This window comes from Saccostrea echinata, unplaced genomic scaffold, assembly GCF_033153115.1.
Source record: "Saccostrea echinata isolate AGI-Se365-2 ecotype Australia unplaced genomic scaffold, CSIRO_AGI_Sech_v1 ptg000016l, whole genome shotgun sequence".
NCBI classification, from domain to species: domain Eukaryota; kingdom Metazoa; phylum Mollusca; class Bivalvia; order Ostreida; family Ostreidae; genus Saccostrea; species Saccostrea echinata.
The window spans coordinates 2,920,723-2,948,680 of record NW_026889765.1 but is presented as its reverse complement, the minus strand read 5'-3'; the positions used below and the strand labels follow the sequence as shown (position 1 = coordinate 2,948,680).

The 27,958-nt window shown below is 34.1% G+C and overlaps 1 protein-coding gene across 1 annotated transcript in view; it reads right to left on the bottom strand.

Moving 5' to 3' along the window:
* Window positions 1–17,734, bottom strand: part of LOC133188345 (uncharacterized) — a 48,710-nt gene extending 30,976 nt beyond the window's left edge. The window contains exons 1-23 of the mRNA XM_061323726.1: window positions 17,654–17,734; window positions 16,285–16,308; window positions 15,044–15,607; window positions 14,335–14,928; window positions 14,179–14,217; window positions 13,957–14,085; window positions 11,988–12,149; window positions 11,621–11,738; window positions 11,086–11,228; window positions 10,748–10,862; window positions 10,267–10,406; window positions 8,396–8,524; window positions 7,583–7,609; window positions 7,271–7,385; window positions 6,521–6,765; window positions 5,833–5,947; window positions 5,298–5,554; window positions 3,993–4,107; window positions 3,279–3,463; window positions 2,834–2,948; window positions 2,266–2,450; window positions 1,963–2,077; window positions 1,518–1,729 (exon numbers count right to left, since the gene is read on the bottom strand). Coding sequence (XP_061179710.1) covers window positions 1,518–1,729; window positions 1,963–2,077; window positions 2,266–2,450; window positions 2,834–2,948; window positions 3,279–3,463; window positions 3,993–4,107; window positions 5,298–5,554; window positions 5,833–5,947; window positions 6,521–6,765; window positions 7,271–7,385; window positions 7,583–7,609; window positions 8,396–8,524; window positions 10,267–10,406; window positions 10,748–10,862; window positions 11,086–11,228; window positions 11,621–11,738; window positions 11,988–12,149; window positions 13,957–14,085; window positions 14,179–14,217; window positions 14,335–14,928; window positions 15,044–15,607; window positions 16,285–16,308; window positions 17,654–17,711 — 3,901 coding nt within the window. The 5' untranslated portion in view covers window positions 17,712–17,734. The remainder of the gene's footprint in view (window positions 1–1,517; window positions 1,730–1,962; window positions 2,078–2,265; window positions 2,451–2,833; window positions 2,949–3,278; window positions 3,464–3,992; window positions 4,108–5,297; window positions 5,555–5,832; window positions 5,948–6,520; window positions 6,766–7,270; window positions 7,386–7,582; window positions 7,610–8,395; window positions 8,525–10,266; window positions 10,407–10,747; window positions 10,863–11,085; window positions 11,229–11,620; window positions 11,739–11,987; window positions 12,150–13,956; window positions 14,086–14,178; window positions 14,218–14,334; window positions 14,929–15,043; window positions 15,608–16,284; window positions 16,309–17,653) is intronic.
* Window positions 17,735–27,958: the final 10,224 nt, after the last annotated feature.

Below are 27,958 nucleotides of genomic sequence, written 5' to 3'. Positions count from 1 at the left end.
AAAGTATTTTTTAATTCAAGGTAATAAAATTGGATTCACCCATTTCATTTATGTACAGATCAATGTTCTCGTAAGTAAAACTCAGGACAAGGTTTAACTGTTCAAAGAAAATTATTTGTATATAGATTTATGTTCGGAAAATATGCCTCCAAAATCTACAGTTTTTGGAATACTTTAAAATATTTCAGGATGGAAAAACAGTTAAAAGTACGTTTTCAAGGTTAGGTGAAACTGAACTTGTATTCTGCAGAACATCAAATATGATGTATCATATGCTGAATCCGTCAAACATACATGTAGTAAACACTGTCTTCAAGTGAAACTTTTCTCAAGTTCTCCGCAAAATGCCCAAAAATAGCAGAGTCGGAAAGAAAAATGCGATCACAAACATGATTATCAAGGATTGTCTACCAATTATTGTTGTAAATAGAAAGGACGTTCAAGAATTGTTTGGTTTTGTAGATTCAAATTATAAATTTTCCACCTGCAATTCCATAAGATCTGACGTAATGCAACTATTCATAAAGAATAATTAAACAACTGTTACAAAATTGTAAATACATGTAAATTGGGGGACAGTTATGAGCGTAATTAAATGGTGTTTCTTTCTGATATTAATATCATGCAGTTTTCTTAAGATTGTATTGATTACTTGCACAAAATCTCATAATTAAAATTTATCACAAGCTCTCTCTGTTTTTATAAGAGGCACACTTTAATTGTTTACCAGTCAAAGGTCACGCACACGACACGTAGAAATGGCTTCAATTAACGGGTACGTGTACTATCGTTATGAAAAGAAAGGACAAATGCAAGCGTTTGATATCCTGCATTTAGATAAAATATGCAGTAAATATTATATTAATTTTGAAATCAAATGCATTGGATATATAAATGTAGATGTTCAGTATTTATTGTACTACGTAAATAAATTCGTTGTATAATGGTGATAGCGTAGGTTAAATATTGTACAACTAGTCTATAAAAGATAAATAGTGAAAATGACATGAAGAATTAATTTAAATTTCCAAGAATATTCGACTATCGTTCGACTAAAGCCTCCGACTATTCCACTAAGCTGTTCGAATAAAATTCACATCCCTAATGTAAAGTAACTGAAATGTAATTGAAATTACAGGGTATTTTTTTCAATGTAATTAATTATATTCAATTACAAGTAATTGAAAAAATGATCAATTACAAATTACTTCCAATTACTTTGAAAAATGTAATTAATTACACTCAACTACAATTACTTATTTCAATTACCCCATCCCTGCTGTATAAAATGTGAAAACTAGTGCTCTCAATCACTTCATTTATATAACATGATGCCAATGGATATACATGTAATTACATTATGCTTCATTAAATTATCTTAATGAAGCATCACAAAGTGGAGTTGAGACATATTTTTCTTTTCATCATTGATCAGGCCGATCAGGCCAGTTGATAATATTCTGCAACAAATACTGTACATATATTTCGATTGGTGATAAATAAATCATACAACATACTCAGAACGGGCACTCCCATGCCTGGTGTTGGGTTGGGATTGAGGGGGTTTGGAGAGGGGGTGGGCTGTCCTGGCAATGAGGGGGCCAGGGTATTCTGTCCAGTAATGCTTCCAACAGTTCCACTAAATCCACAGTCTGGCACCTTGCAGCATGGGTTTCTGAAGTCCTGAATCAGCTTACACTGAGCCGGTAAGCTACTGTAGCGTGGACACCTGACAAATCATCAATGCATGTCAACTTTGTGGGTAATATGCTGGCAGTATTGATGTTACACCATAATTTTTTGATAATACACAAGTTTATCTCAATAAGATAATACGTCATAAGTAGCAAAAAAATTTACAATGTAACATATAAATCATATGTGGTCACACACAAACAAGTACATGTATATCATATGTCAGCTTTAGATACACATGGCCTTTTGAGAAGTTTAAGTACTAACATATCTGAGCAGACATATCTTCCTGTGTTCTGGTCTTTACATTCACAGCGGTAATCACAGCCATCGTCCCAGGTCTGTCCCTGCTGGTACTGTTTTCCTTTGTATGCACAAAATCCTGAAAAAACAGAAACAGTACTTATATACTCTCAACTGAACACTATTGAAATCTCCTCATACTCAAAACCATTGTTTACTGTCTCAGTTTTCTTGCTCTCAAAATTACATAACTGCATAATCTGATATACACATAACACAATTATGAAAATGTTTGTAATTCCAACAGAAAAATACACATCATTTTACCAATGTTGACCCCTGTTCCGGTTCCCTGGTAGGTTCCTGGAGCCAGAGTGGAGACAACCTGGCCCTGTCCAGGTACAGTGTTAGTGACTGGTGAGAAGTTACACTGGGGCATCTGGCAACAAGTGGGGTCGTTCTGGTCAGGAACCATTGTACAAACATCAGGGACATTTTGATAAACTGGACATCTGGAATGCAAGTACATGTATTTCAATAATGATGAGTATGTTATTCTTTAACAACATGTCAATTATACATGTATGTACTTAAAAAATCTATTTTTCTAAATAAAAATTATCCAAGAACTAGATTTCTTTTAAATCCATTCATTCACAGACTGGTTCTACATTTCTTTCAAGTTACAAAATGCACAACATAAGTGTACTTTCATATTTCATCACTCAACAGTCGATGTTAATTCGGAAACAAGTATCTATATATAAACAAGGTACAATCTGCAAGTTACCTCAATGCATATTATTTTCAGCAAAATTCTCCTAAGAACATAATTCTTTCAAAAAAGTTTCAGTGTGAAAGAAATAAACTCTCCTTGACATAATTTTTGACATACCTGTTGACGCATCTGTAGATGCCACCATAGGCATCATCACAAGTACACTTGTAGTTACAGCCATCATACCACATTTGTCCTTGGCTGTACTGCTTCCCGTTGTAAATACAAACATCTGTTATGACATAAATTTAAAAAGAATTAATATATTAAGTAACAAAGAGAGACAAACCAAAACAATATGTTCCCAATCTTCAATCTATTAGGCATATTAAAGTGATTAAATTAAGAATTATTATATTTTAGGTTATTTGTTCCTTCTACACTAAGAATCACTGATGACAACGAAAGTTTCCCATATAATTTTTCATTTCTTGATTTGACAGAAAATTGCAGATTTTCATACAAAAATTGAATTTAACATTATGTAAACTTTAGCTTAATTCAATGAAAAATGACAACGGGGTCTATAAACAAAGAACACAATTTGATATGAAATACTTGCGTGGTTTGGGTGTTGTTGGTCGTGGGGTGGTGGTGGGACGTTGCGTAACTGTAACTATTGGGGAGTAAGATCCACTGTGGGTACCAGTAACAGGGTTGAAGTCACACATGGGCTTCTGGCAGCAGGCATCGTTGGGGTCCTGGATCAAGTAACATTGCTTGGGCAGGTTTGAGTAGACACGGCATCTGAATGGAATATACTTACATAACTGTACATGATTCCAACAAACTTGTGTATCCATACACCAGTTCATTGTATTTTATATGAAAATTACTACATTCTGTAAGAATTTTAAAGCTTCAGAAAAACAATTATACAATGAGAAATACAGTAATGTACTTTTTCCCAAAATTCTGCGGAATTGCATTTCTGTTCAATCCGTAGCTAGAAAATACATGTATATGGATCTTTTAGTTTGCCACTATATGCCTTTTAAAAATGTACTCAAGAACGCTGGGACAAATTTCCACAGAAAATTTGTGATTGCATAAATAGAATCAATTAATACCACATGGCAAAAAAGTATTTCTACAGTATGCTATTGAATTTTTGATACTATTCAAGAAACATGAGATTGAATTTTTAACAAAATATGGGAGTATTATCCACGTTAAGGTCACATTTAACATGGTTAATAAAAGCATTTTGTTGTTGATTGTTTTGTGTGGGTTTTTTTCCTGTAAAATCCAGGATAGATAATGAGAATATTCCTACCTTTGAGTGCACTTCCATTTTCCAGTGGTGGCATCCTCACAAGTACAGATGTAATCACAGCCTTCGTTCCATTGCTCTCCCTGTAGATGTTTCTTTCCATTTCTCAGACAATATCCTGACCCCCCCCAAAAAAATTACAATTTTATGTACAGTGTATGTATAAATATTGTCAAAGTGAAGATTAAAATAAATTAATTTTTCATTTGTTTACCAGTACTTGCAAATTGTGAGTAACCATTTCTGCTAAAACAACTTACAAGAATGTTGTACAGTATAATTTTGTCCAAACCGGACACCAACGGTTCCATAAAATTTGGCCGGATTAGACAGAATCCGGAGTGCAGGAAAAATGCAGGAATATATTTGAAATTTATATCCATTGTTTTATTAACAAGTACAATGCATATGTTGGGAAAATACAATTAAATGACAAAATCATTTGATATTTATGGAGTCTAAAATTATTCAAAAGTAAATCGCATGACTTACTGTCAGTTTTTCTTTTTCGTTCACAAAGTTTGAGACTTTCAACATAAAATGTTAAGGGAGTCAAAATCTACAGACACGTGTATATCAAGTGCGGGTTTGCAATTCGGAACTTATTTTAACAACTGTAAACACAATTATTTACGATTTGATACTTATTGAATTGACATCATAATTTTTATTTAAACATTTACTTAGTCCCTTCAATGCTAGGGCGCCATTTTGAAATGAGATGTTTGAGTTTCGATCCCAATTTATATTTTGATTTATAAATCGTGTACCTATATTGTCAATGATTTTATGTTATACAGTGTGATATGGAGTTGAAAGCAAGTTAAACATGTAAGCATTTTCTTAAAATCTACTTAACTTTATATTTCTTCAAGTGGATTGCGTCACCGCCACGTTTCAGTTCGTCTAATGATACTTATGTAAACACGTTAGCATATCTGACATGAAAGGTGTTAATTGCATTGAAGTGACTCTGCGTGGCCGGATTAGACGAAATAATTACTGTTAATTATGTGTAGTTGGGACCAATTTGACCATTCGGAATACAGAATAGACAGTATCCGGACTACACAGAATTTTATAATACATTTGTTAAAGAAGTGCATGGGACTAAAATTGATAGCCGAAATGGACAAAATTCCGGAATACCCAGAGTCCGGATTAGACAAATTCTACTGTATACATGTAAATCAAGTTACACCTTTGTGAGAACAAACACTAGCATGACCAAGACCATTGCAGGTCTTTCATATATTTCTAAATCATGGATCAAGTTTCATGGCAAGGATTATTTCAATAGTCACACACCTACTCTATGATTGGTGACAGATGGGGGATGTGTGGTGGGGCCTGTGTTATAGATGACTGTGTAGGGGATGGGACTGTAGTTTTGGTACAGGTCGATCACACTGGGGGGCTGGACTACTCCATATCCAATGTTACTCTGACCAAAGATTGGAACAATGGGGGTGTTGGGGTCTGGACAGCTGGGTTTCTTACAGCAGGCATCATTTGGGTCAGTTACAAAGGTGCATTCTCCAGGCAGGTTAATGTAGGTTGGACATCTGTTGAACAATAACAAATAATTAACTTATTTGACATACATTTATAATTGGATACTGTGCCTACTCTTCCTACCAACATCAGCAATGATTCACATAACATTTATCCACTTGAGTCCCAATTCAAAAGAAGTACATGTATGTCTTTGCTCAATACAGTAAAATGTTCCAACAAAATACATTTAACTGACTTGGAATCATCAAGTTTCAAAATAAAAATGTGATAGCCCTTTAAGCATAGAAAATAAACATACCAATTAATAGACAATGTAATCAACTACCTTTCATTACATCTGTACAGTCCTTTGCTTGCATCCTGGCATTCACAAGTATATTTACATTCATCATGCCACAGCTGGTCCTGAATGTACTTAACTCCCTTGTACAAACATCCCTCTACAAACAAATGTGAAATCATTCATGCTAAATCACTACAAAATTAATCAACACGCAGGATCTGCCATTAAAAAAACCCTAGATTTTAGTTTTCAGATTCTCAAACATTTTTATTTTCTTGTTTGCATGGAACAACAATGAATTTAATGATAAAATTATGTACTATGAATTAATAGTTGATATTGTTCTTATATTTTTCTCCATCCCACTCACCAAAAATCACTTTTAGATAAAATACAGTGAAAGCCCTTATTTGTAATGAATGCAAGTAAGTTTTGCACTGTTTCGAGTTTACCATAAAAAATTGATTACAAAAATAATAAATTATAATAAGTAATATGAGTAATGTTACAGAACATCTAAAAGATTGGAAGAAACACCCCCAAGGAAAAGAAAAGATTCAGGGAATGAGATGATTATTTTCAAATCCACTAAAATTTGAAGAAAAATAATTATTTGTAGAAAAACTTAATAAAAACTCTTCTACACACAACCAAATAATTCAGCTTTGATAAAATTATTTTCATCATAACCTTCAAGATTTATTGTTAGCAATTTTGACTATTTACATACTGAGTGATGGAGCCATAAAACCAGTTCCTCCTGTCCCTGGGAGGGGCTGGCCTCCAGTTGGGAGAGTAGGGACAGCTTGTGGTACTGGCGGGTGGAGCACATTAATAAGGCCACCACTGCCAATGGTTCCCAAGTTGTTGGTGGAAGTCAGTAAAACTCCATTTTCGCATTCAACAGTTGGACAACATTTTCCAGCTTTCTTTACTTCATAGCAACCCTTTGGCAAGTTGTTGTATTTAGGGCATCTATAAAAATATAATTTTGCAACACTGTAAGAACGTAAAAGTAAAAGCTTCACATTTACCCAAACTTTTGTTCAACCTGATGGTTTCACAAATGTAAGCATAAAAATTCAATGGTTTAATTTTTAAATTAGAAATATAGACTCCAATAAATGTCTTATCATTTACAAAGTTATAATTAACAACCACATTAAATACTATTTGTTCAGAATATTATAAAAGTTGAGTTACTGTGGAATTATTTATATTCGTGGAGGTCAATGTACATGGCAAGCAAAATTTTATTAGTTCGTGGGGATGTACGGTAATTTCGTCGGCAGCTTGTTTATTTGGTAAGTTCAATAAATCAATGGGTTGAGAAAATAATTGTGTGAGGGGATGTAAATTTGTGGGTAAGGGTTACCCAGGAAATCCACTAACAGTAATCCCTTGTGAACAAAGATGATTCCACAGTATTCCCTACAATAAGTCAAGATTTAACAGCTATGTTGAGCTATCTTTTACGTACGTGTTAGTACATCTGTAATATCCATAAATAGCATTTTCACAGATACACTCTGTGTCACAGCTGACCTTCCACCCTTGACCTTGACTGTAGGCCTGACCCTGGTACATGCAGCGATCTAAATATCAAGGGTTTAATCAGTCACATCCCAAAATAAGACTTTGTTCAGGTACTTGACAGCTGATTCAAAATTTTCAAATATTTCACATATGATATTTAAATTTACCTAGTTCATGTACACTTTTTTTTCAAATTATACACTACAATACATGAACTTTGAATTATGTAGCACACTTGAATATACAATATGCTCACCTGCAGGGGCAGGAGTTGGTTTGACATCTGAAAAAAAAATGTATTAAATAAATAATTATTTATTTAAAACCTAGTTAACTGACAATTTGAGGGAAAATAATAACTTGTAGGGAAACCATCATAAACCATTAAATTGTTACAATTCTAAAGTTATGAAGTTACACTGTAGATAAAAATAGAATAAAATGCCAGGGGTCTAGAATTTTTTTTATAATTCACTTGCCCAAGGGCAAGTGATACAATAAATTTCACTTGCCCGACTAAAAAATTCACTTGCCCAACAATCTATATTGCGTTGTATATTTTAAAGTCAAAATTATTGTTCGGTGGATACATCTATTACGCAAATTCTAACATTAATCATCTTAATTTCAGTAGTTATAGCTTTAAATCACGTTCGTGTCAATTCCGGGAAATTGAAAGAGTAACCGTATTTGGTTTTTCATTTACACAACAAACAAGTATTTCCGGTAGTGATACTGTGCATTTTGTTTGTCGGGAAACGCTTCACACCACTTCACACAACTTACCAGCTAAGTAAATTAACTCAATTTTCAATCAAAACTCGTGAAAAGAACAACTTTCAACATCACTGGTGTCTATTGTCTTTTATTTTTACTTTCCCGAGCGGGCGAGCATGACCCACGATCTTACTTTCCCGTACGAATTTTTACTCACCCTGGGCAACGGGAAAGCATAATTCTAGACCCCTGAATGCATGTAATTTTTCAACTATAATTTGTTTTGTTTTTTTCAAATCATCAAACAACTTATATTTCTGCCTCCCAAACATGTTTCCCCTTTTAATCTTACCGCACAAGTTGCAATATTTTCTGCAGTTGACAGAGGCCCAAGAACCGAATCCAGTGCATACGTCCTTGCCGTATCTTTCACAGTTGGAGAGCTGATTCACACATGGTGGAGGTGTAGAGGGCGTTTTACCTGCATTATGTCAAACAAAACTGATCACTTTTATGCAAAAAGTTGACAGGTCCAGTGCAATCAGTATATTTAGCTACGTAGCTAAAATTACCTACCGTAGCTTTATTTACCCACCTTAGGTAGCTTTATTTAGCTATTTCAAGGCAACTTTTCGCAATTTTGCTTTTTTTTTTTTAAAAAAGACAAAAAATCGCGAATGACTACTAATAATTATACTACGGATTATTTAAAAAGCAATCCAAAGCAGAGATAGTTTAAACATTGCTGAGTTTGAACACTTTTAAGGAAAAGATGTATTTCCACCTTGGGTGCGATAAGGAGTGGATAAGTATGATTGCTTCTCATTGTGCTCATGTTAACCAGAACTGGTTTTCTTTCTTATTTCATTCAAGAAGTAACTGTTTGGTCACAAATTAACCAGGGTTCGAAATTCACAATATACAACTTGCAAAACACGAGTTCAAATTCCCAAATTGCGAGTTAAAAATTAGGTAACTCGCAAAAAAACTTGCGAGTTGATTTTTTTTGCATTGAAACTGTAGCAAAATTATATAATGTGACAGAAAACAATGCTTTTGATTTAAATCAGTGATTTAACTAAAAGTCACACTGTACTTGTATTTTGTGTATTGTACAGTAGTTACTTTTTCCTTAAGTTACATGTATTTAATTTATATAAATTTAAACTTTATATGAAAATTGCGAGTAGTCTTATAAAATTGCGAGTTCACTTTCTTGGTACTCGCAATTATTTGCAAGTTGTAGTGTTAAGGAGTTTCTAACCCTATTAACTGTTGTATATAGCCCCAAAACTTTTAGAACTTTGATTGAAATTGTGCAGAAAAAGACACAACTCCAAGAGCAGGGACCTATATACTAAGTTAGTATATAGGTCCCTGCCAATTAAGAGTGATTTTTTTCATGAATTGTTTTCAGATTAGTTCAAAGTTGAAAATTATCACTGCATCAAAGTGCAATTTTCTGCACTTTTTGGGAAAAATGCTAATTTAAAAAATAAGTTTGATTTAGTAGCTAAATAAAGTTACTTCAGATAGGTAAATAAAGCTATGTAGGTAATTCAAGCTACGTAGCTAAATCTAGTGATTGTACCAGACCTGGTTGATTAACTGATTAATGAAACCTTTCCGACTATGAATGCTCATCTAAATGATAAAATCTTGATGAAACGATAAGAACATTAATTCACTGATTATGTTGACCAACACACACATCAAGACAAACCTCTTCACCATAAATGTTTACGTTTTCATCTTGTAACAGATTTCCCGCGCCTATGACATAGGAGTACATAACTTTAAAATTTTCTCGTATGAACCCGCTTGTTCCGGATTTTCTTCTTTTACAAAGAAGTTTAGATCTCTCTCTAGTATTAACCTAAAGAGTCGCCATTAACAGATTAAAGCATGTAAAACTGATGCATATCAATTTTTTATACATTCACATCTGACAAGAAACGGCGGCTAGACTCTGACCCCTCTCTCTCTCAAAAAACAAACAAACAAACAAAAACAAAACAAAACAAACAAACAAAATACAACTCGGAATTATGTCTTAAGGGAATGAAAGACAGCTGGAGGTGATATTTCTATTTTCCGTAGAACTGGAAGCAAACTTTAATTAATCAGCTTGAAGATGATAGTTCAACTTGGCATTCAAGCCGACCGCGTTAAATTCCCGCCGAAATAAAAAAGAATCACGTGATGTATCACGTGGCTACACACCAACTCCAACACCGCTGATGGAACCAGTTCCTGTGAATGATCCGGTCTGAGTGTTGAATTCACACACTGGTTGAGCACAGCACTCTCCGGCTTTCTTTACCATGTGACAGTATGGTGGAAGGGACTGATATCGTGGACAACTAGAGAGACAATAAATTGATAATAGTTACTTTCGGCCTTTCTTTTTTGGTACAGCTGTCGAGGGATATACGTAAATGTATTTAATAAAAGCATGGATTACATGAAGGAAATTATACAGAAATTCACCAGGTAATCTAGGCTCAACATGTAATCGATGCCTAATTACACCTATTTTCGATAATATGCACGTATAATTCCCGGCTGAGTTATATGAGAACTTTGCATACATTTCATCTTAATGATGTTTATGTTCAAAAAATCAAGTAATTGTATCAGTTCCGGCAGTTTTGTTCTGATATATTCAATGTTTGTCGAATTTACAAAGAATGCCGTTACGAACCGAGATTGGCATTTGTAGAGTCCCGTATTTCCATTAGTGCAGGTACATTGGTAATCGCACCCATCAGTCCAAGACTGACTCTCGTAATACTGCTTTCCTTTATACACGCACACACCTTAAAAAAAACAGTAGAATTTACCTTAATCCTAAAACAGACTGCTGAGACACTCTAGAGTAGTCTGATTACTGCAGGTATTGCGTCAACATATGGACAACCATTATATATGTGTAAGACTGGTATATAAATGGTAAACATGCATTTTGCAATAAGAATCTGTTAGATAAACTATCTTTTCCCCCTTGAAACGATTTGCCATTTGAACGCGAAAGAGGCATACCGACTCCAGTCGCAGTCCGGGCAGGGTTGGTCTGCTCAAAGGTCTGTAAGTTCTGGTTGAAGTTGCAGACAGGCTTCTGGCAACATTCCTGGGGGTCACGGATAAGAGTGCACTCCGCGGGCATGTTATAGTAGAGGGGACACCTGTAAGCAAAGTTTTCGAAGTGTTCATCTGCTTTAAATTTTTTTTGCGACTCATTGGTATTTTGGTCATGAATGTTGTAGAGAAAGGTTTATGACATATGGAGTAGCAATATAAAGCTGAAATGAACCACCCCCTATTCAGTAGGAGCAATGATGAAACTGTGTATGTGATCTATTGAAAAACTAACAGGATGGGCTTTAAATAAACTTCGTATACATCCCAAGGCATTTGCCTATATAAACCAAAACCTTTTGTTAAACTGTGTGCACTGTTAGTGTAGGAGTATCGTCTCAAGCCACGGTCCGTGGTCCGCATATATAATTCGTGGGAGAGGATTGTATATTTTGGCCGTGGTTTGCGATTTATAGCAGTAGGTAATTTAAGTATGTACCTGTTGTAACACTTGTATCGGCCACTGACGCCATCTTCACAGATACATTCATAGTCACATCCATCTGTCCATTTCTCGCCAGGATTGTAAGACTTTCCCTTGTAGTTACATTGTCCATCTGTCAGATAAGTATTATGTTTATGATTTAACAAACATGCAACGAAACCTCTTTAACAGATATTGATATGAGATAAAAATAATCTTTATAAAACACATGGCACTGTCAGAGTACCATGTACATAATGTTGAGTGTTAGACGGTTGTCAAGGGGAAAAATCTCAACACAGAGTATTTCTTTCCCTGAGAGGCGTTTTAGTAGTCTTTTTGAATTGGAACGTGATACGAACATCATATAAAGGACACTCACAAAATCCCACAGCACTGACGCTAGGGCCACAGAATCCGCAGAATTTTCGGCAGTTATCCTCCGCCCATCCCTGGTACAGAGGGTTGTTGCAAACGGAATCTCCATAGTTAGGGCAGTTTGAGAGGTTGTCAACACAGGGTGGTGGGGCAGTTGTGTAAAGAGCTGTAAACACAGACACGGACCCATTAATGAGACTCAACATAAATATGTAGTCTGTTTAAAAGTTGGTGTTGGCATGTGTTCTTGTGATAGTGAAGGTTGATTTTCTATGCTATCCAATGCTTTTTATTTCATGTTTGATGTAACGGACGTGAAACATTACAAATTTTATATATAAAAGAAATAACGAGATGCTGTCATAAGACAGTAATAACCGCAAGTGTTTGCCTCTAAATGTACTTCCCCTTGTACTGGGGTAACGAAGAAGCCACAATAGTTATTTAATATCTATATATATCAAACTGAGCAAAAAATGGTGAGCTTCGAGAGTGAGGGAGGGGGGCTTTCCAAACCCACCCCGATGACCTCGATTAACTAAGACCAGACATACCCCCCATCCCCTGTTCATCTGCTTTCCCGTCATATTTGCCTAACTACCCCCTCTTTGGAAATTTTTCTAGACCTGTGCTTGCTGTTTTAGCAACTTCCGAAGTTTCCCGAATTACTGTGGTACTAGTTAATTTACCATGTTAAATGGGGCATCAGCCATGACCCCGTAGGTCATACCATATATATTCTTGCTGCACATGACAAGATACATGACGTATTTTGTTGGGCAAGCGCCCTTGGGTCATCCCTTGCCCCCTCATTTAATAATTGTTCAAATATCTTTAAAAAAGATTGAGATCTCCACTCTAAAATCATAGATATTCCTGCTCCAAATGTCAAGATGCATTTAGTATTCTGTTGTTCAAGTGCCCTGGGGTCATCTCCATCATCCTCATTTTATGATTGTTCAAATATCTTTAATATGGTTGAGATCCTCACCCCTGAACCATATACATGCATATACTTGCTGCAGTTGTCAAAAGCCATGGAGTATTCTATTAAGCAAGTGCCCAGGGCTCGTCCCAATCCCAGTCCCCTTCATGATCCCTTTTATGATTGCATGGTCAAATATCTTTTAAATAGTTTGAGATCCCCACCCTTAAACCATATAATATATATTATTGCTGCACATGACAATATACCTGAAGTATTCTGTTGGGCAAGTGCCCAGGGGTCATCCCAACCCCCATCATCTTATAATTCTTCAAATGTTTAAAGTGGATGAGATCCCCACCCCTATGCCAAATATATTCTTCCTGCACACGACACAATGCATCGAGCACCACGATTTTGTATGTCGTTTTTCGACCCCAATCGGTCTTTGAAATGAAAATGAGATTCTGAAACCTTATTGCAAATCTACTAGACACTATTAATCAGCTCACAGAAGATTAAAATGTAAGAAGAATTCTGGGAACCAGAATTTTGCTGGAAAAACATCGTTTTCGACCCCCATTTGGCCCCCAGAATGAAAATGTAAATTCAGAAACCTTAATGCACATCTACAGGACACCATCAATCATTTTCCCAACGTTGATTAGGCTATTGCATTAATTGGAAGAAGAGTTTTCGGAACCAGGTTTTTGTAAAAAAAAAAAAAAAAAAAAAAAAAAAAACAAAAAAAAACTTTTTAACTTCATTTAATCCCCAAGATGGAAAGGGAACTCTGAAATCTTATTGTACAATTACAGGACATGCACGTCCTATCAAATATTACAAAAATGAATTAGTTACTGCTTAAAATAAAGGAGGAGATTGAGAAAGAAGAAAGTGTGACAGACGGACGGACCAGGATAACAGCAATGTGCCCAACCTTTTTTAGAAACTGCGGGTATAACAAGTCTACGGAGCATCACAAAAAATAAACCAAACACAATAGAAAATGTAATATTTCAAAAAAATAATTGCAATAAAAACGCACGTGTACAGAATCCACAGTATCTCTGGCAGTTGTCGTGAGCCCAAGGAGCGTAGTTTATGCAGACACTTTGTCCGTAACGTTTACAGTCAGCAAGGGAGTCCTGGCAAGGATCAGGTGGAAGAGTGGCCCCTTTATGAAACAAATTACGTATTTATAACAACCTGTAGGAAAATAGCACATTATTTATAAACAGAGGTGAAGAAACAAATAGATGGAACGTACCAGCGTTTGTGTTGGTGGCTGGAGGAGCCGTTGTTCTCACTGCAATTGAGAATGGACTCAAGTTTAATGTCCAGATCTTCTAAACATTTGATTCTGTTTAGAAAATAACTCAATTTTCTAGCAAAAGTAGTTTGAAAAAAAAATAAGAAATGTAACCTTGACAAGCCTTCTGAATGATTTGGGTCGCAATGGAGTTTAGTTGATCATAGCTGCTAACTGTAAATGTGTTGGCACTGTCGGGATCATCGGCAATGCTATGAAGTTCGCTGATGTCAACACCATTGCCGACACCAACAGCAAGCATAGAGATGTGATTGAGTCGGGCTTGGTCGGCAGCAGTGGCAGTAGCCGCGGAGCTGGAGGATTTGCCATCAGTAATGACAACAGCGATTCTAGGAACGTTTGAACGCGCTCCGCTTGTCTGGGAGAACATCTGCTGAGACATGTAATCGATGGCGCTTCCTGTGTTGGTTCCACCGCTCATGTAGTTGATGTTGTCGATTGCAGTATTGAGACCAGCACTTGTTGTGTGCATATTGAGCGGAAACTCAATTGACGGATAATTGCTGAACTGCTCGACACCAACATGGACTTTGTCGGCACCAATATCAAGTTGACTTGTGATACCTTTTAGGAAGCTTTTAAGTTTGTCGAAATTGTTTGGTCCAATACTTCCACTACCATCGACAAGGAAAACTAGATCAGCACGTTGTAGACATGTTTGTTTCTGAGATGACACAGCTGGAGCCTCTAAAATTTTTAGAATACATATTATTAAGTTTTTTTAATGTAATTATGATAAATGTTTAAATAAATGCACAAAACATAAGTAACTCAGTAACTATTTTAAGTGGTAGTCACATACCACTCATTGTTCTGTACGCAAGTGGGTAAGAAAGATCATTAATAGACGAGTAGCTATCAGCCACTAAAGAGTAACGACTGTAGGGGGGACTTGCTGCTGTTGCGAATTGTTGCAAGTGTCCACCAGTGCCAACTCCTACTGTGTACAACTTGATTCCACTCTGTTTTGCCTGTGTGGCAGTTTGCAAAAATGTTTGTGTGTTGGCTGGTAATCCATTGGACACGAGTACTCCAATATGCGGCACGTTGTTTCGCCCACCATGTAAAGAAGAGAAACTATTTGCCATCATGTACTTGAGACCTTCGGTAGTGTATCTAGCCGAAGCCGGTCTGTACTGGATATTGTCAATTGCATTGAATAACGCTGCCTTGTTCGAATACTGGTTGAGGTAGAACGAGTTGTAGGCGCCATCACTGAAGGTGACTATGCTTACGCGTGTACACTGAGGTGCTATGTAGTAGTAATTTATGGTTGATTTGATAAAATCTAATTGGATTCTGAAGTAATCAGCTCCTACATATGATGAAGAATCTACCAGAAAAGTGACGTCCTCGGGGATACATTCTGCAATATGCGATGATTTATTTTAGCCTCTTCATTGACATCAGTAACGTTATCCTTGCCCAGCAAAGCATTTGAAGCCATTGAGCCGTAGAAAAAGAAGCAAAATTTTCCCCATGTTTTTGACGCTTTAAGCAGTCCACTGCAGCTTGTTTTGGAAAGAACTATTTTACTTGCAGAATTCAAAGGAAGCATTTATGCGGTAGACATTTCAAGGGAGTTATAGACATTTGTAAGCTCAATTTCACAGAACAACAAGTCAACGTTTAAAACCTAAAGTGATGTGACATGATAAAAAGCTTGATTGATTCAATGCTCCTTAAGAAATACTGGGTGCTGTAAGCATACGTATAAGAAGCATTAGGAAGCATCCTTCACGGATAGTTAAACGCCATTTTTTGTGTCGTTTATGTTGCTACTTTAGCAATGAGGCACCGAAGCTTATATAACTTTAAAAAACATTAACTGTACAGTGGATTGAATTGCCATAGCTTGAACGTTCTGTTAACCCCCTTGTACCTACAAAGCTAAGATTTTGGTTGCCAATTATTTGTTTAAAAAACGCAAAAAACTGAAAATTTTTATAAACATTTTTAAGACTTGAAAGTGATTTTATATTCTGAACTACTGTACAATTAATCACTTATTAATTCCTTATTATGAAAAATTAGATTACTTACGTTGGGAAGCTAGTTGCTTCCGTACTGAAAAAGAAAATAAAACAATTCTTAATAGATTTTTTGTGGTACATATAATTAAACAAAATTCAACAGAAATGGAGACAACTTAGGATTTTTGCCCATAAACTTAATGAACTAAGCCAATCCTGCTTTCCTGATCGCATGATTTTTTTTTTATCTATTATGCATGAGTGTCATTGGTCATTTCATTATCAAAGTCACAGTGTGAGTTTAGCATGTGCTTTGATAATATTGTATAATTCTAAATCAAATGCATAAATGTTTGTTTACTAGAAGTACATGTAAATAATTAAGATGTATAGATTTATTTAAGGTTTATTCTTTGTATGCCAAAACACTGCTTCTTTATTTCACGTGAAATAATCTGTAATTTTGCATTTTTTGTTGATATGATTAAAGTAAAAAACAAAAAATAGATTTTAAAATATCTACACGTGACACCTTTTCGACGAAAATGGTGAAACTTGCTTAACGTCCTAATGAATACTTGTTGGTTATCTTCATGTTCACGAATTTGTTTGCTTCCATATATGACTTCTGAAAAATGCTTTTTAGTTACATGATTTACCCTTTACCAATCATATCTTTTTTTACTTCTGTAATTTTCACCATATTATAGAGTTTTGCACAGATCATATTTAAACAGTATATACTCGGCAAAAATTTATCAGCTTCTTTCATTTTCCCCCCTTCAGAATGGCTTCATTAATTTTGTGAGTGTGTGTGTTCAAAATCATAAATTAGAAGTCAAATAGGTAAATCGAGAGATTTTATGTAACAAAAAAATCTTTAATTCATATTTAAAGAAGACTTAAATGATTCGAAACAAGCAAAAATCGAAAGCTGTTGTTTGTATTGTTGACGTATGGTTGACAAAATAATCATGATATGGACATCAGGGTAAGGTCAAAGATAAGTATATGTAGTCTGAGAAATGTCCAGACGTTATATAATAAAAGCATGGATTTACTGACCACAATCCATATCAATAGAACCTAACTGAAAACTGAGACAATATCATGCGAAGAAATGAAAAATATTGTACTACAGTTAATATGATTCTTAATTTTGTACGATTGTAAGAATGGGGAATTCTGAAAATTAATTAATATTCAAGAACATTTTTAAAATTTATTCAAGCTATTAAAAAATATAAGTTCAAGATTAAATTCAGGTAAATAAAAAAAAAAAATTGGATAAAGTAAATTCAAAATATTAAAAATTTTAATGTCTGATAAATTAAACTTTCCTTTGCTGATAAAAAATGTTTATTATCATGAAATAAAATGTTTTAATTTAAGGTCACTCAAGGTAAAAAAAAAAAAAGGAATGGTATGTAGATATTTACCTTTGGCTGCATGCAGCACTACGAAAAATGCCAGAAGAACACCGAAAGACCGGTACATCCTTAAGGCAAGTCGAAACGAAAAGTTGAGGTGTCCTTGGGTATGGAACTTTTATAGTCGGCACCGTCAGATGGCGCATCGCTTCGTAGGATTGGGTCTGCGCTGACCTTAAACCTAACGTAGGCCTTATCTTGCAGTACTATGTATCGAGTATATTCAATTTTTATAGTAACAATCGCAGAATAGGGCCTTAATAATTTGATTATACGCATGTATTTTGGATGGTGTGAAGAGATGGTGGAGGTGTATGGGGAGTGTAACAGTTGTTTTAAATATTTTTCTTATCACAGTTTTTATCCCAAAGGCGCAATTACATGTACATGATATTGCATTGTATCAGGCATGTTTCTACGACCATCAGTTCTTTTATTTTGACTTGGCTTAGGAGACATAGAAAGGCAACAGTGACGAAATGGAATTAATGTTTTTCCCCCAATAAGTCTAATATATACGAATAACATGAAATATATTTGGCGTTATGGAAGAACTTTTTGAAATTTAAAAAATCTAGAACAAATCGGATAATGTTTACATGGTTAATAATGTAAATATTGTTGGAGTTCTTAGAAGAAGCACTCTCATTTATGTAATTTGTTTCGCTTTTCAAGAGGTTGGATAGATCGTAGTTACCCCATATAATATTGTTTGCTATTTTCGGAGACCCGATGAGGGAGCGTTGCTCCCGATTTGTCTTTTTCATCATCTGCTGGTATCTGCACATTATCAACAGTATTATATGCTGGGGAGTGACTTGTACAATAGTTACTACAACTCTCCATATATATAACTCCATATATATAATAATATTATAGTCTTAAGCTGTAGTTAAAACATTGATTAAATGTTGGGTTCTTGAAAAAAAACCGCTCTTCAGTAAGACAGGCTGTTTCGAATATTTGAAATGTCAAACAATTCAAACCTTTTTCTACTCAATTCCAATTTATGCAATGATTTCAAACATTTAGTAGACTGTGAAAAAAAAATGTTTTTAGATAAGACCTTATATAATACTGAACGCATATATTTCAGATGTTGTGAAGATATGCGTTTTTTATTCAATTTTTCAATTTTACTTGGTTTTTTAATGGATAAAACGATTCTGGAATCAAAAAATAATAGCTATAGCCTTATTAATCCAGGATTACATAATCACTGTACAGTTTTAGTTTTCAATGTTGTCCTGCATGAAAACATTTACATGTACTAGTATACACAGATATAATAAGTATTAAAAAAATCAGTATACAAATATAAATACACAATATAAACGAAAAATAAATAAAATAAAAATAAATCACGTACAGTGTAACACGTATATTAACATTGTTACTACATTCGAGAATTTAGCACACTAAACTAAGCACACTACACGTTCATTGAGAATGGAAGTGAGATACAGTTATATGGACATTAGTTCTATTAGAGGATCGTTACCTTCGTGTAATAACTGTATCTCACTTCCATTCTCAATGACCGTGTAGTGTAGGACAGCGCCGCGAGAATTCCATCGGCATCGAAAGCAAGTTTTTTGACTTGCCTAGATAGCCGAGCGGTCTAGCGCGCTGTTCCTGCACTGCTAGGAGACAGATTCCGAAGGTCGAGATTTCAACCCTGGGCTGGGGCGGAAGTGGGTATCCTTATAAAAGTGAATTTCTTTGTGCTTTCTATATAACTTACATAAATATACATGTATCATATTAAGTAAACAATGCTAAAGGAAGCATGTGGCCTATGGGCCTCTTCTGTTGTAGTATTTCATATACATTAAAACTCGGTTACAACGAATTTCTAGGGACCTGAAAATTTACTTCGCTATATCCGTAATTCGTTATATCCGTGCAACGAATTCTTAAAGTATACATCGCGAATTCGCAATAAAATTTTTTTTCATCCAAGTTTGACTACCAAATGTATTTAGGGAAGTATAAAATACAAAATTTACCTTGAACTTCAAAAGTTTTCAGATGATTTGAGTTTCAAATATAAATACTTACAAAATTAATGTCAGTTCAATATTTCAAAAAATTAAATCTTTGAAAATTCACTATAAAAGATGTAAATTTCGTTAATTTTAACTTCTAGGGGACACAAAATCAGTTCGCTATAACAGTAAATTCGCTATATCTGAGTTCGTTATATCCATACAATTTTACAAGGAATTGTTAAGAATTTCGCAGGGGATTGCAATTAATCTCGCTTTATCCGTAAATTCGCTTATCCGTGTTCGTACTAAACGAGTTTTACTGTAATGAAATCGTTATTAGTCTGATATTGGAGAATTTAATGAAGTATCATTTTTATTTAAAAAGGTGTTTTGGAAAGAGGACTTTTGTGTAAAAAAAAAAATTCTCTGCCACAAATTGGCCTCCGGTATGAAACGAAAATTCCGAAATCTTATTGCACAAATACAGAACACCACCAATAATAGTCTAAAGGGTGATTTGGCTACTGCATAGAATGTAAGAGGAGTTTCTGGAAACCAGGTTTTTTCCTAGAAAAGCATTGTTTTTGAACTCCCAATTGAGATATACGACATTCCATGTGGTCAGTTGTATGAAAATTGCCTGTGAAGTCTTCTACAGACATTACTGTGACGCGAATTTGTTTTATTTTTCTTTTCATGTTTTCTTTCTCTTACACTCTTTTCCTCTCTTTTTCCTTATGGCATGTTTTCAGAATAAGAATCATAAAACCAAACATTTACACAGAATGAATTCCAGTTGGTGTCATTACTCTATGCCGGTACTCTGTTTTGATGGAATATTATCAGTTAGTTGTCAAGGTCTGGGTGATGTTGTAAAGCGTAGAGATGTTTTCCATTATTTAAAATATAACTTACACTGTTTACAAGACACTCACTTCTCATCTGAAATTGAGAACGAAGTGAGGAACTTTCGGGATTATGAATGTTTTTTTTAGTTCTTTTACGAGTAATTCCAGAGGTGTTGCATTTCTTGTAAATAACAACTTTGATATCAAGGTCATATCAGAGAAAGGTGATAAAGATGGAAATTTTCATATTATAAAAGCTTGTATTCAGGGTCATGTACTAGTAATATGTACGGTGTATGGTCCAAATAATGATTCTCCTGATTTTTTTGAAAACATTGAAACATATATAGAGGACATGAATTGTAGTAATGTTATATGGTGCGGAGATTTTAACTTAGTGTTGAATCCAGAATTAGACTATTTAAATTACAAACATGTAAACAATCCAAAGGCTAGAACTAAATTGTTACAGATCCTGGAGGGCAATGGATATATATATAGACCCTTTTAGACAACTTCATGAAAAAGATCGAAGGTATTCTCGGCGTAAGAAAAAACCTTTCAAACAGAGTCGACTTGATTTTTTTGTCAAGTCAGAAACACTCCTGCCCTGCGTAAATAAATGTGACATTGAAACTAGCTATAGATCAGATCACTCTATGATTTCTTTGGTGTTAAAATTTTATGACTTTAAAAAAGGACGAGGTTTTTGGAAGTGTAACTCTCTATTAAGGGACAAAGAGTACTTAGATTGCATTAAAGAGGTTATCAATAATGTTAAAATGCAGATTGCTGTACCAGTTTATGAAAGAAAATATATAGATTCTCTTCATGATAAAGATATATGTTTTACTATAAATGATCATTTGTTTCTTGAAACTCTCTTTATGGAAATCAGGGGCAAAAGTATTTCATACTCTTCATACTTAAAAAAGAAAAATGATAATACAGAAAAAAAAATTGAGAGAAGAAATAAAATACCTGGAGGAAAATCTTACAGATGAAAATGTTCTAGATTTAGAAAACAAAAAACAACAATTTGAAAGCTTAAGAAGACATAAATTACAACTGAGGTATATGTGTAAGAAGTAGGGCACGATGGGTAGACGAAGGAGAAAAACCTATAAGATATTTCTGTTCTCTAGAATCTAAGAACTATACTAGTAAAATAATACCTATGCTAGAATTAGACACAGGAGAGATAATCCATGATCAAGCACAAAGAGCTAGGTTCACTTTATGCATAAAATGGCCCTGTAGATAAACCAATTTATTCACTAACACCTTATGTCCCTTTCTCAACATCAATATAAAGTAGAGACTTGGCGCTTTCAGTTTGTATATAAAAATTTCCTCTAAAGAGTCCAGGTACTGGAAAACAGGTTGTGTGAAATTGCAATGTTCTTGAATTTTGCAGAAAACAGGTGAAATTGAGAGTCTTCATCAAAGAATTAAAATATGAGCACACCCCTCGATCAAAAAATTAAAGTATGTTTTATAATCTTAATAAGCAGTTCTTTCATAATACATTTGCACATTTTGGATCTGAGGTTGTACTGTATACGAAATATTGAAAAATAGCATCATATTTTGGCCATTTTTAAAGAAATATTCGGGATGTGTGAATAATGACGCAATTCATGACGTCATAATACTAAGCAAGAAAATTACGTCATTTTTAGTAGAAATTCAGTCACCAAGTGTTCAAGTGATATTTATTACCTTGTCGACTAGAACTATGCAGTTTTAATTTTTCAGAAATTTACAGGGCCAAAAAAGGCCCTAAGTGGCCCCTGCTCTTTTAGAAGAAACAAAGAAATTTTATGAGAAATTATATTCTGAATCTGTTTTAAGTCAAAATTTGAAAGAGTTTGAGTCTGATCTAAAAATTGAGGATACCCCAAAGTTATCTAATGCAGAAGCTGAAGAATTAGAAGGTGTTATTACTTTACAAGAGGCCTCTAGCACTCTAAGTAAAATGAGATCAGACAAATCACCAGGTTCTGATGGTTTTTCAACAGAATTTTTTAAAGTTTTTTGGAAATACCTTGGACATTTTGTTGTCGAATCAATTAACTATGCATATGAGAATAACCTACTGTCTATCACACAGAGACATGGTATAATAACACTTTTACCAAAGGGGGATAAGCCAAGACATTTTCTCAAAAACTGGCGGCCAATAACACTCCTCAATACTGTATACAAAATTGCATCAGGTACTATTGCTAATAGGATAAAAATTAATCTTGACAAATTAATAAATAGCGATCAAACTGGCTTTATTTCCAATAGGTACATAGGAGAAAATACACGTTTGATTTATGATATTATGCAGTATACAGAAGAGGAAAATATACCAGGCTTGTTGCTATTGATTGACTTTGAGAAAGCTTTTGATACCATTTCTGGAAATTCATTCCAAAATCCCTGCATTTTTTTAACTTTGGTCCCTCAATACAAAAATGGGTGAAATTGTTTTATACTAATATAAGTTCCACGATTAATCAGAGTGGTAACTTTTCACAAAGTTTTAACATTCAGAGAGGCTGTAGACAAGGGGATCCTCTATCACCCTATATCTTTATTTTGTGTGCAGAAATTTTAGCAATTCTGATAAGAAAAAATAAAAAAATCAAGGGAATAACTAAAGAACATGGAAAAGAAAATATCACAATTAACAGATGATACTTCAATTCTATTAGATGGTAGTAAAGAATCACTGACAGAATGAATGAAAATATTAGACATTTTCAGAAATGTCTGGTTTATATATCAATTGTTCAAAATCCCATGCAGTTTGGATTGGTTCCAAAAAATATAGTCAAGAAATATTAAGTCATGAGTATAATCTTAAGTGGGGATGTACAAGATTTACCTTACTTGGAATTCATTATGATGTTGATTTAAGTGAAATTGAAAGACTCAATTATGAACCCAAATTAAGACAAATAAAAGCCACTATTAGCCAGTGGAGTAAGAGATATTTGACACCTATTGGGAAGATAACTGTTCTTATTTAAACTCTTGTTCTACCTCTTTTAAATCATATACTAATGGCTATTCCCAACCCATCAGAAAATTTTTTGAAGGAACTTGAAAAAGTATTTTTTTTTCATTTGTATGGAATGGTTTACATCACAGAGTGAGAAAAGATGTCTTAGTAAAAAAATATGAAGAAGGCGGACTAAAAATGATAAATCTTAAAGCTTTCACTGCATCACTTAAATTATTTTGCATGAGACAGCTCACTCTGTCAGATAAAGGTTTACAAAACTTTTTACTTAATATAGATTTGATAAAAATATCAACATGTGGCATTGAATATATTAAAACTATCATGAAGAATTTGAAAAACAAGTTTTGGAAAGATGTCTTTGAGGCTTGGACTGATTTAAATAATAAACATTCTATTGACTGTAAGGTTTCAGGAGACGTACCAATTTTTATAATCCTAAAATTGTCATTGGTGGGAAAGCTATTTATAATAAGAATATGTATGACCTGAATATTAGATTTATAAATGATCTTATAGATGATAATGGTTTCTTTTACAGTTATGAGAGTTTTTGTGATATATATCCAAATGTTAAACTCAACTTCTTAGAATTTGCAGGTATAATACATGCTGAAAAAGCATGGATGAAAGCAATGAACATTAATGATATTATTGCAAAATTACCAAACCCATTAATTTTGTCTAGCACACATATTCTTTCAAAGTATAAGAAAGCAAAACAGTTTTATGAAATAATCAATGTTAATGATGTTGAACCCACTGGGAAAACAAGATGGAATTGTATTTTTGATTTGGGGAAAAATGAATGGAAGATGATTTTTAAACTTCCTTTTAAAATTACAAAAAAAAGTGAACTTCAATGGTTTCAATATAGAATTTTAAATAAAATACTTGGTACAAACTCCTATCTATATAAAATTAGGAAAAGAGATGATAAATTTTGTTCCTTTTGCAATGTGGAAGAAGAAACAATAATACATGTTCTATTGGAATGTGATAATGTACAAACTTTTCTGAACAGTTTTGAAATATATTGTGAGCAAAAGATAGGGCTGCAACTTTCATTCACAAAGCAAAGTTTTATTTTGGGGTTTCTAGGAAAAAAAAACAAAGATATTCATAACTTGTTGGCCTTGTGGATAAAATACTATATTTATATAATGAGATGTTTAGGAAAAAAATTAGATGTCAGACCTGCAACTTCACATATCCAACTTTTTGTTATGAAACTCAGAAATATTTATCATACAAAAATGGAGACAAAGAGGTATTTGACACCAACTGGAATCAATGGAATCAATTGTTTTTATAAATCCGTTATATTAAAGATAAGAATCAGTCTTATTCATGTATTAAATGAAAATTGAAATACATGATAACATGCCAACTCTCTCTCTCTCTCCCTCCCCCTCTCTCTCTCTTAAAAACCACAGTCTGAAAATTGTTAAACTTTGTATTATATCGTATCTCTCTCTATCCCTCCCTCTCTCTCTCTTAAAAATCACAGTCTGTAAAAATGTTAAACTTTGTATTATATTATGATATAACAGATTGTGTATTAGATAAAGAATTTAAAAAAAAATAAATGAAAATTTCGAACCTTACTGCACAAAAGATGATTGGGCTATGCGTAAGATGTAACTGCACAAAAGATGATTGGACTACGCGTAAGATGTAAGAGGCGTTCTGGGAAATAGGCTTTCATTTTTCGAGATTGCCCTCCTCCCCCCCCCCCCCCTGTGTAAATGAAAACTCTGACACTTTATTCCACATCTACAGGACAGCATCAATCATATTTCAAAAGATGAACTGCCTATTTCTTAAGATGTAAGAGGAACTTGAGGAAGATTAAAGTGTGGCAGACGGACGGACGAGCGGATAGCCGAACCATGATAACAATGTACGCAAACTTTCTTTAGAATGTGCTGGCAGAATTAAATTACCTACATGTACTCAGTACCTCGTATTTTATTGAACATATTAACATACGATACAGATATAAGTATTGAATTCGGTGGCTGTGTCATGTGCTTATATCGTCATTTGTAAAGTATTAATTATTTTCAGTCTTCTTTTTGAAGTTCAATTTCAAATGTCAATTCCGATTATAGGAAATAAAGTGTGTTGAGCAAAATCGTATTAACAACATCAACAATAAATCCCTGGTGGATTCTTCAGACTGACGTAAATGCCCACTGTGAAACAATGAAAAACGTAATGATAACGAACAGTAATCGATCTAAAAAAAATCCACAAACAATACAAATCTGTGAACAAGGCATAAAACACGGACACCCCCCCCCCCTGGAAATTCCAGAGGTGGGATCAGGTGGCTAGGAGGAGTAAGCATCACCTGTCGACCGGTCACAACTGCCGTGAGCCCTAAGTATTGATCTGGTAGACGGAATATTCCGTAGTCAAATTTAGAATAAAAACAAATAGAATAAAAAGGCGTAACAATTGGTATGAAAAACGTCAGCCAAAATACTACCCAATGATAGGTTATATTTGCTTACAATGTCATAACGACCATGGAATTTACGGAATGCTGAGTTTAAACGAGGTCGTTGAAATCCCTGTAACATCAACTTATCTGTCAGTAGCCTGTCTCGATTAAAAAATTGATCGTACTCAGAGCATGCTCTTGAGTATCCAGTAAGTTGGGAGACGTAAAATATATATGCAGGTGATAGCGGAATAAAACTACATAAAAAAAGAAAGTTAACGATGGAAAAGCTGAAGTTATGGCGTTTGTCATACAATTTAGTTGTTAGTTGGCCGTTGTCGTCTATAGTTAGTAAAACATCCAAATATGAAACAGATGTGGGAGACTCTGTGGTGTCTTTTATTTCATATTAATAGGATATATCGAGTCGACATAAGAATGAAAATAATATAAAAATATTAAAAAAATAAAAATAAAATACAAATAGGTCGGCTAATAAAGAAGAACAGTTAGTTCCAACAGTTTGTTCGAAGATATGGTCTCCAAAGATTACACAAATGTTGTCAATGAGGACCTCCAGCGTCATTTTAATATTAACTTCAGAGTACTTGTGTATAGAATCAGAGTGATTTTTAACAAAGTAATTTTGCAAATGTCCAATCACAAAATCTGAAATTTTCTGAGTTTCATTTTTATAAAAGAAGCAGTTGTCTATGATATCAAAAAGCCTAGTTTTTAATTTATCATGAGGAATGGTTGTAAAAAGTTTAGAAAAGTCGTAAGTTTTGATGTTATTGGCTTTAGAAACAAATGGTGATTTTAAATCTTTTAAAAGTTCTTTGGCGTTTATGAGAATCCACATCTGATTTACCTATTTTTTATATTCATTTGAAGCAGAATTTATTCAAAAACTTCTAAATGAGAAGAAGAAAACACTCGCTGTAACCTTCGACTTGACATTTAGATATATCGACGACGTTTTTTTTTTTTCAATTAACAATAGATACTTATTTGTAAAAGTCAAGGAAAGTCCATATTTGGATTCTTTGACACCAGAATACAGGCTCGGATCTGTGATTATGTTTAACGTCCCTCTCGAGACTGTGATTATGGATATTGCAAATCATAGGCTTTTTAAACCGCTACTTTTCGCGAAAGAAAATACCACTCAAACAACCCGTTTGTTTCTTTAACTTCAATATACCAACAAAGAAGTTGACACAGTTAATATAAGTAATATTCTTATCACACAAAGGTCCAGTCTTGTATTCCACCATATTTCAAGTTTAAATCCACACCTTTGTATTTCTTACAAATATACATCGACAATTGCTTCCAAACTTTTTAATCATAAAAAAACTCTACAATGCCTAGATATCGATCATCTGAAACATAAGCCTCAATGTTCTTCTTCACCCTACAACTATAGGCCTGCTGGACACGTCATTGATGGTAACGTAAATATAGTTAATAATGAGGACCTTAAATCACTTATTATAAGAGCGCCAAAGTTTAGGGAACCCCGATCTTTCAACTGGCGTCCTAATTTCATAAATATTGTGAATTCAGTAGAAGATTACGTCAGACGACGGGTCAGATATGAAAAAGAAGACCTTGACACTTTGTCAGAATGGATTAAATGTATCAGATAGATGTTTAAATCGTCTATCCTTCTGTCTTCGACAACGCAGAAGTGAAACAAGAATTGGATAGATTACACGATCAGTTTGTACTAGTCCTCGCTGACAACGCAAGTAACATCATTGCCTTTGTTTGCAAGGCTCATTATTGGAATTGAAGAGGAACTAGGATTTAATTCTGCAAGTGGTAATCCAACTTATACCATAGCTCCCTTTCTAAGGAGGAAATTCTAAAAAAAACCATATCTCAGTTTTAAATCTTTTTAATATTCCCAACAATCAAAATGAATTTGAATTACCATACCCATACCTATACTGGATCCAAAAACTCCATAAAATCCTTACAAAGAAACATAGCGGTTTCCAATAA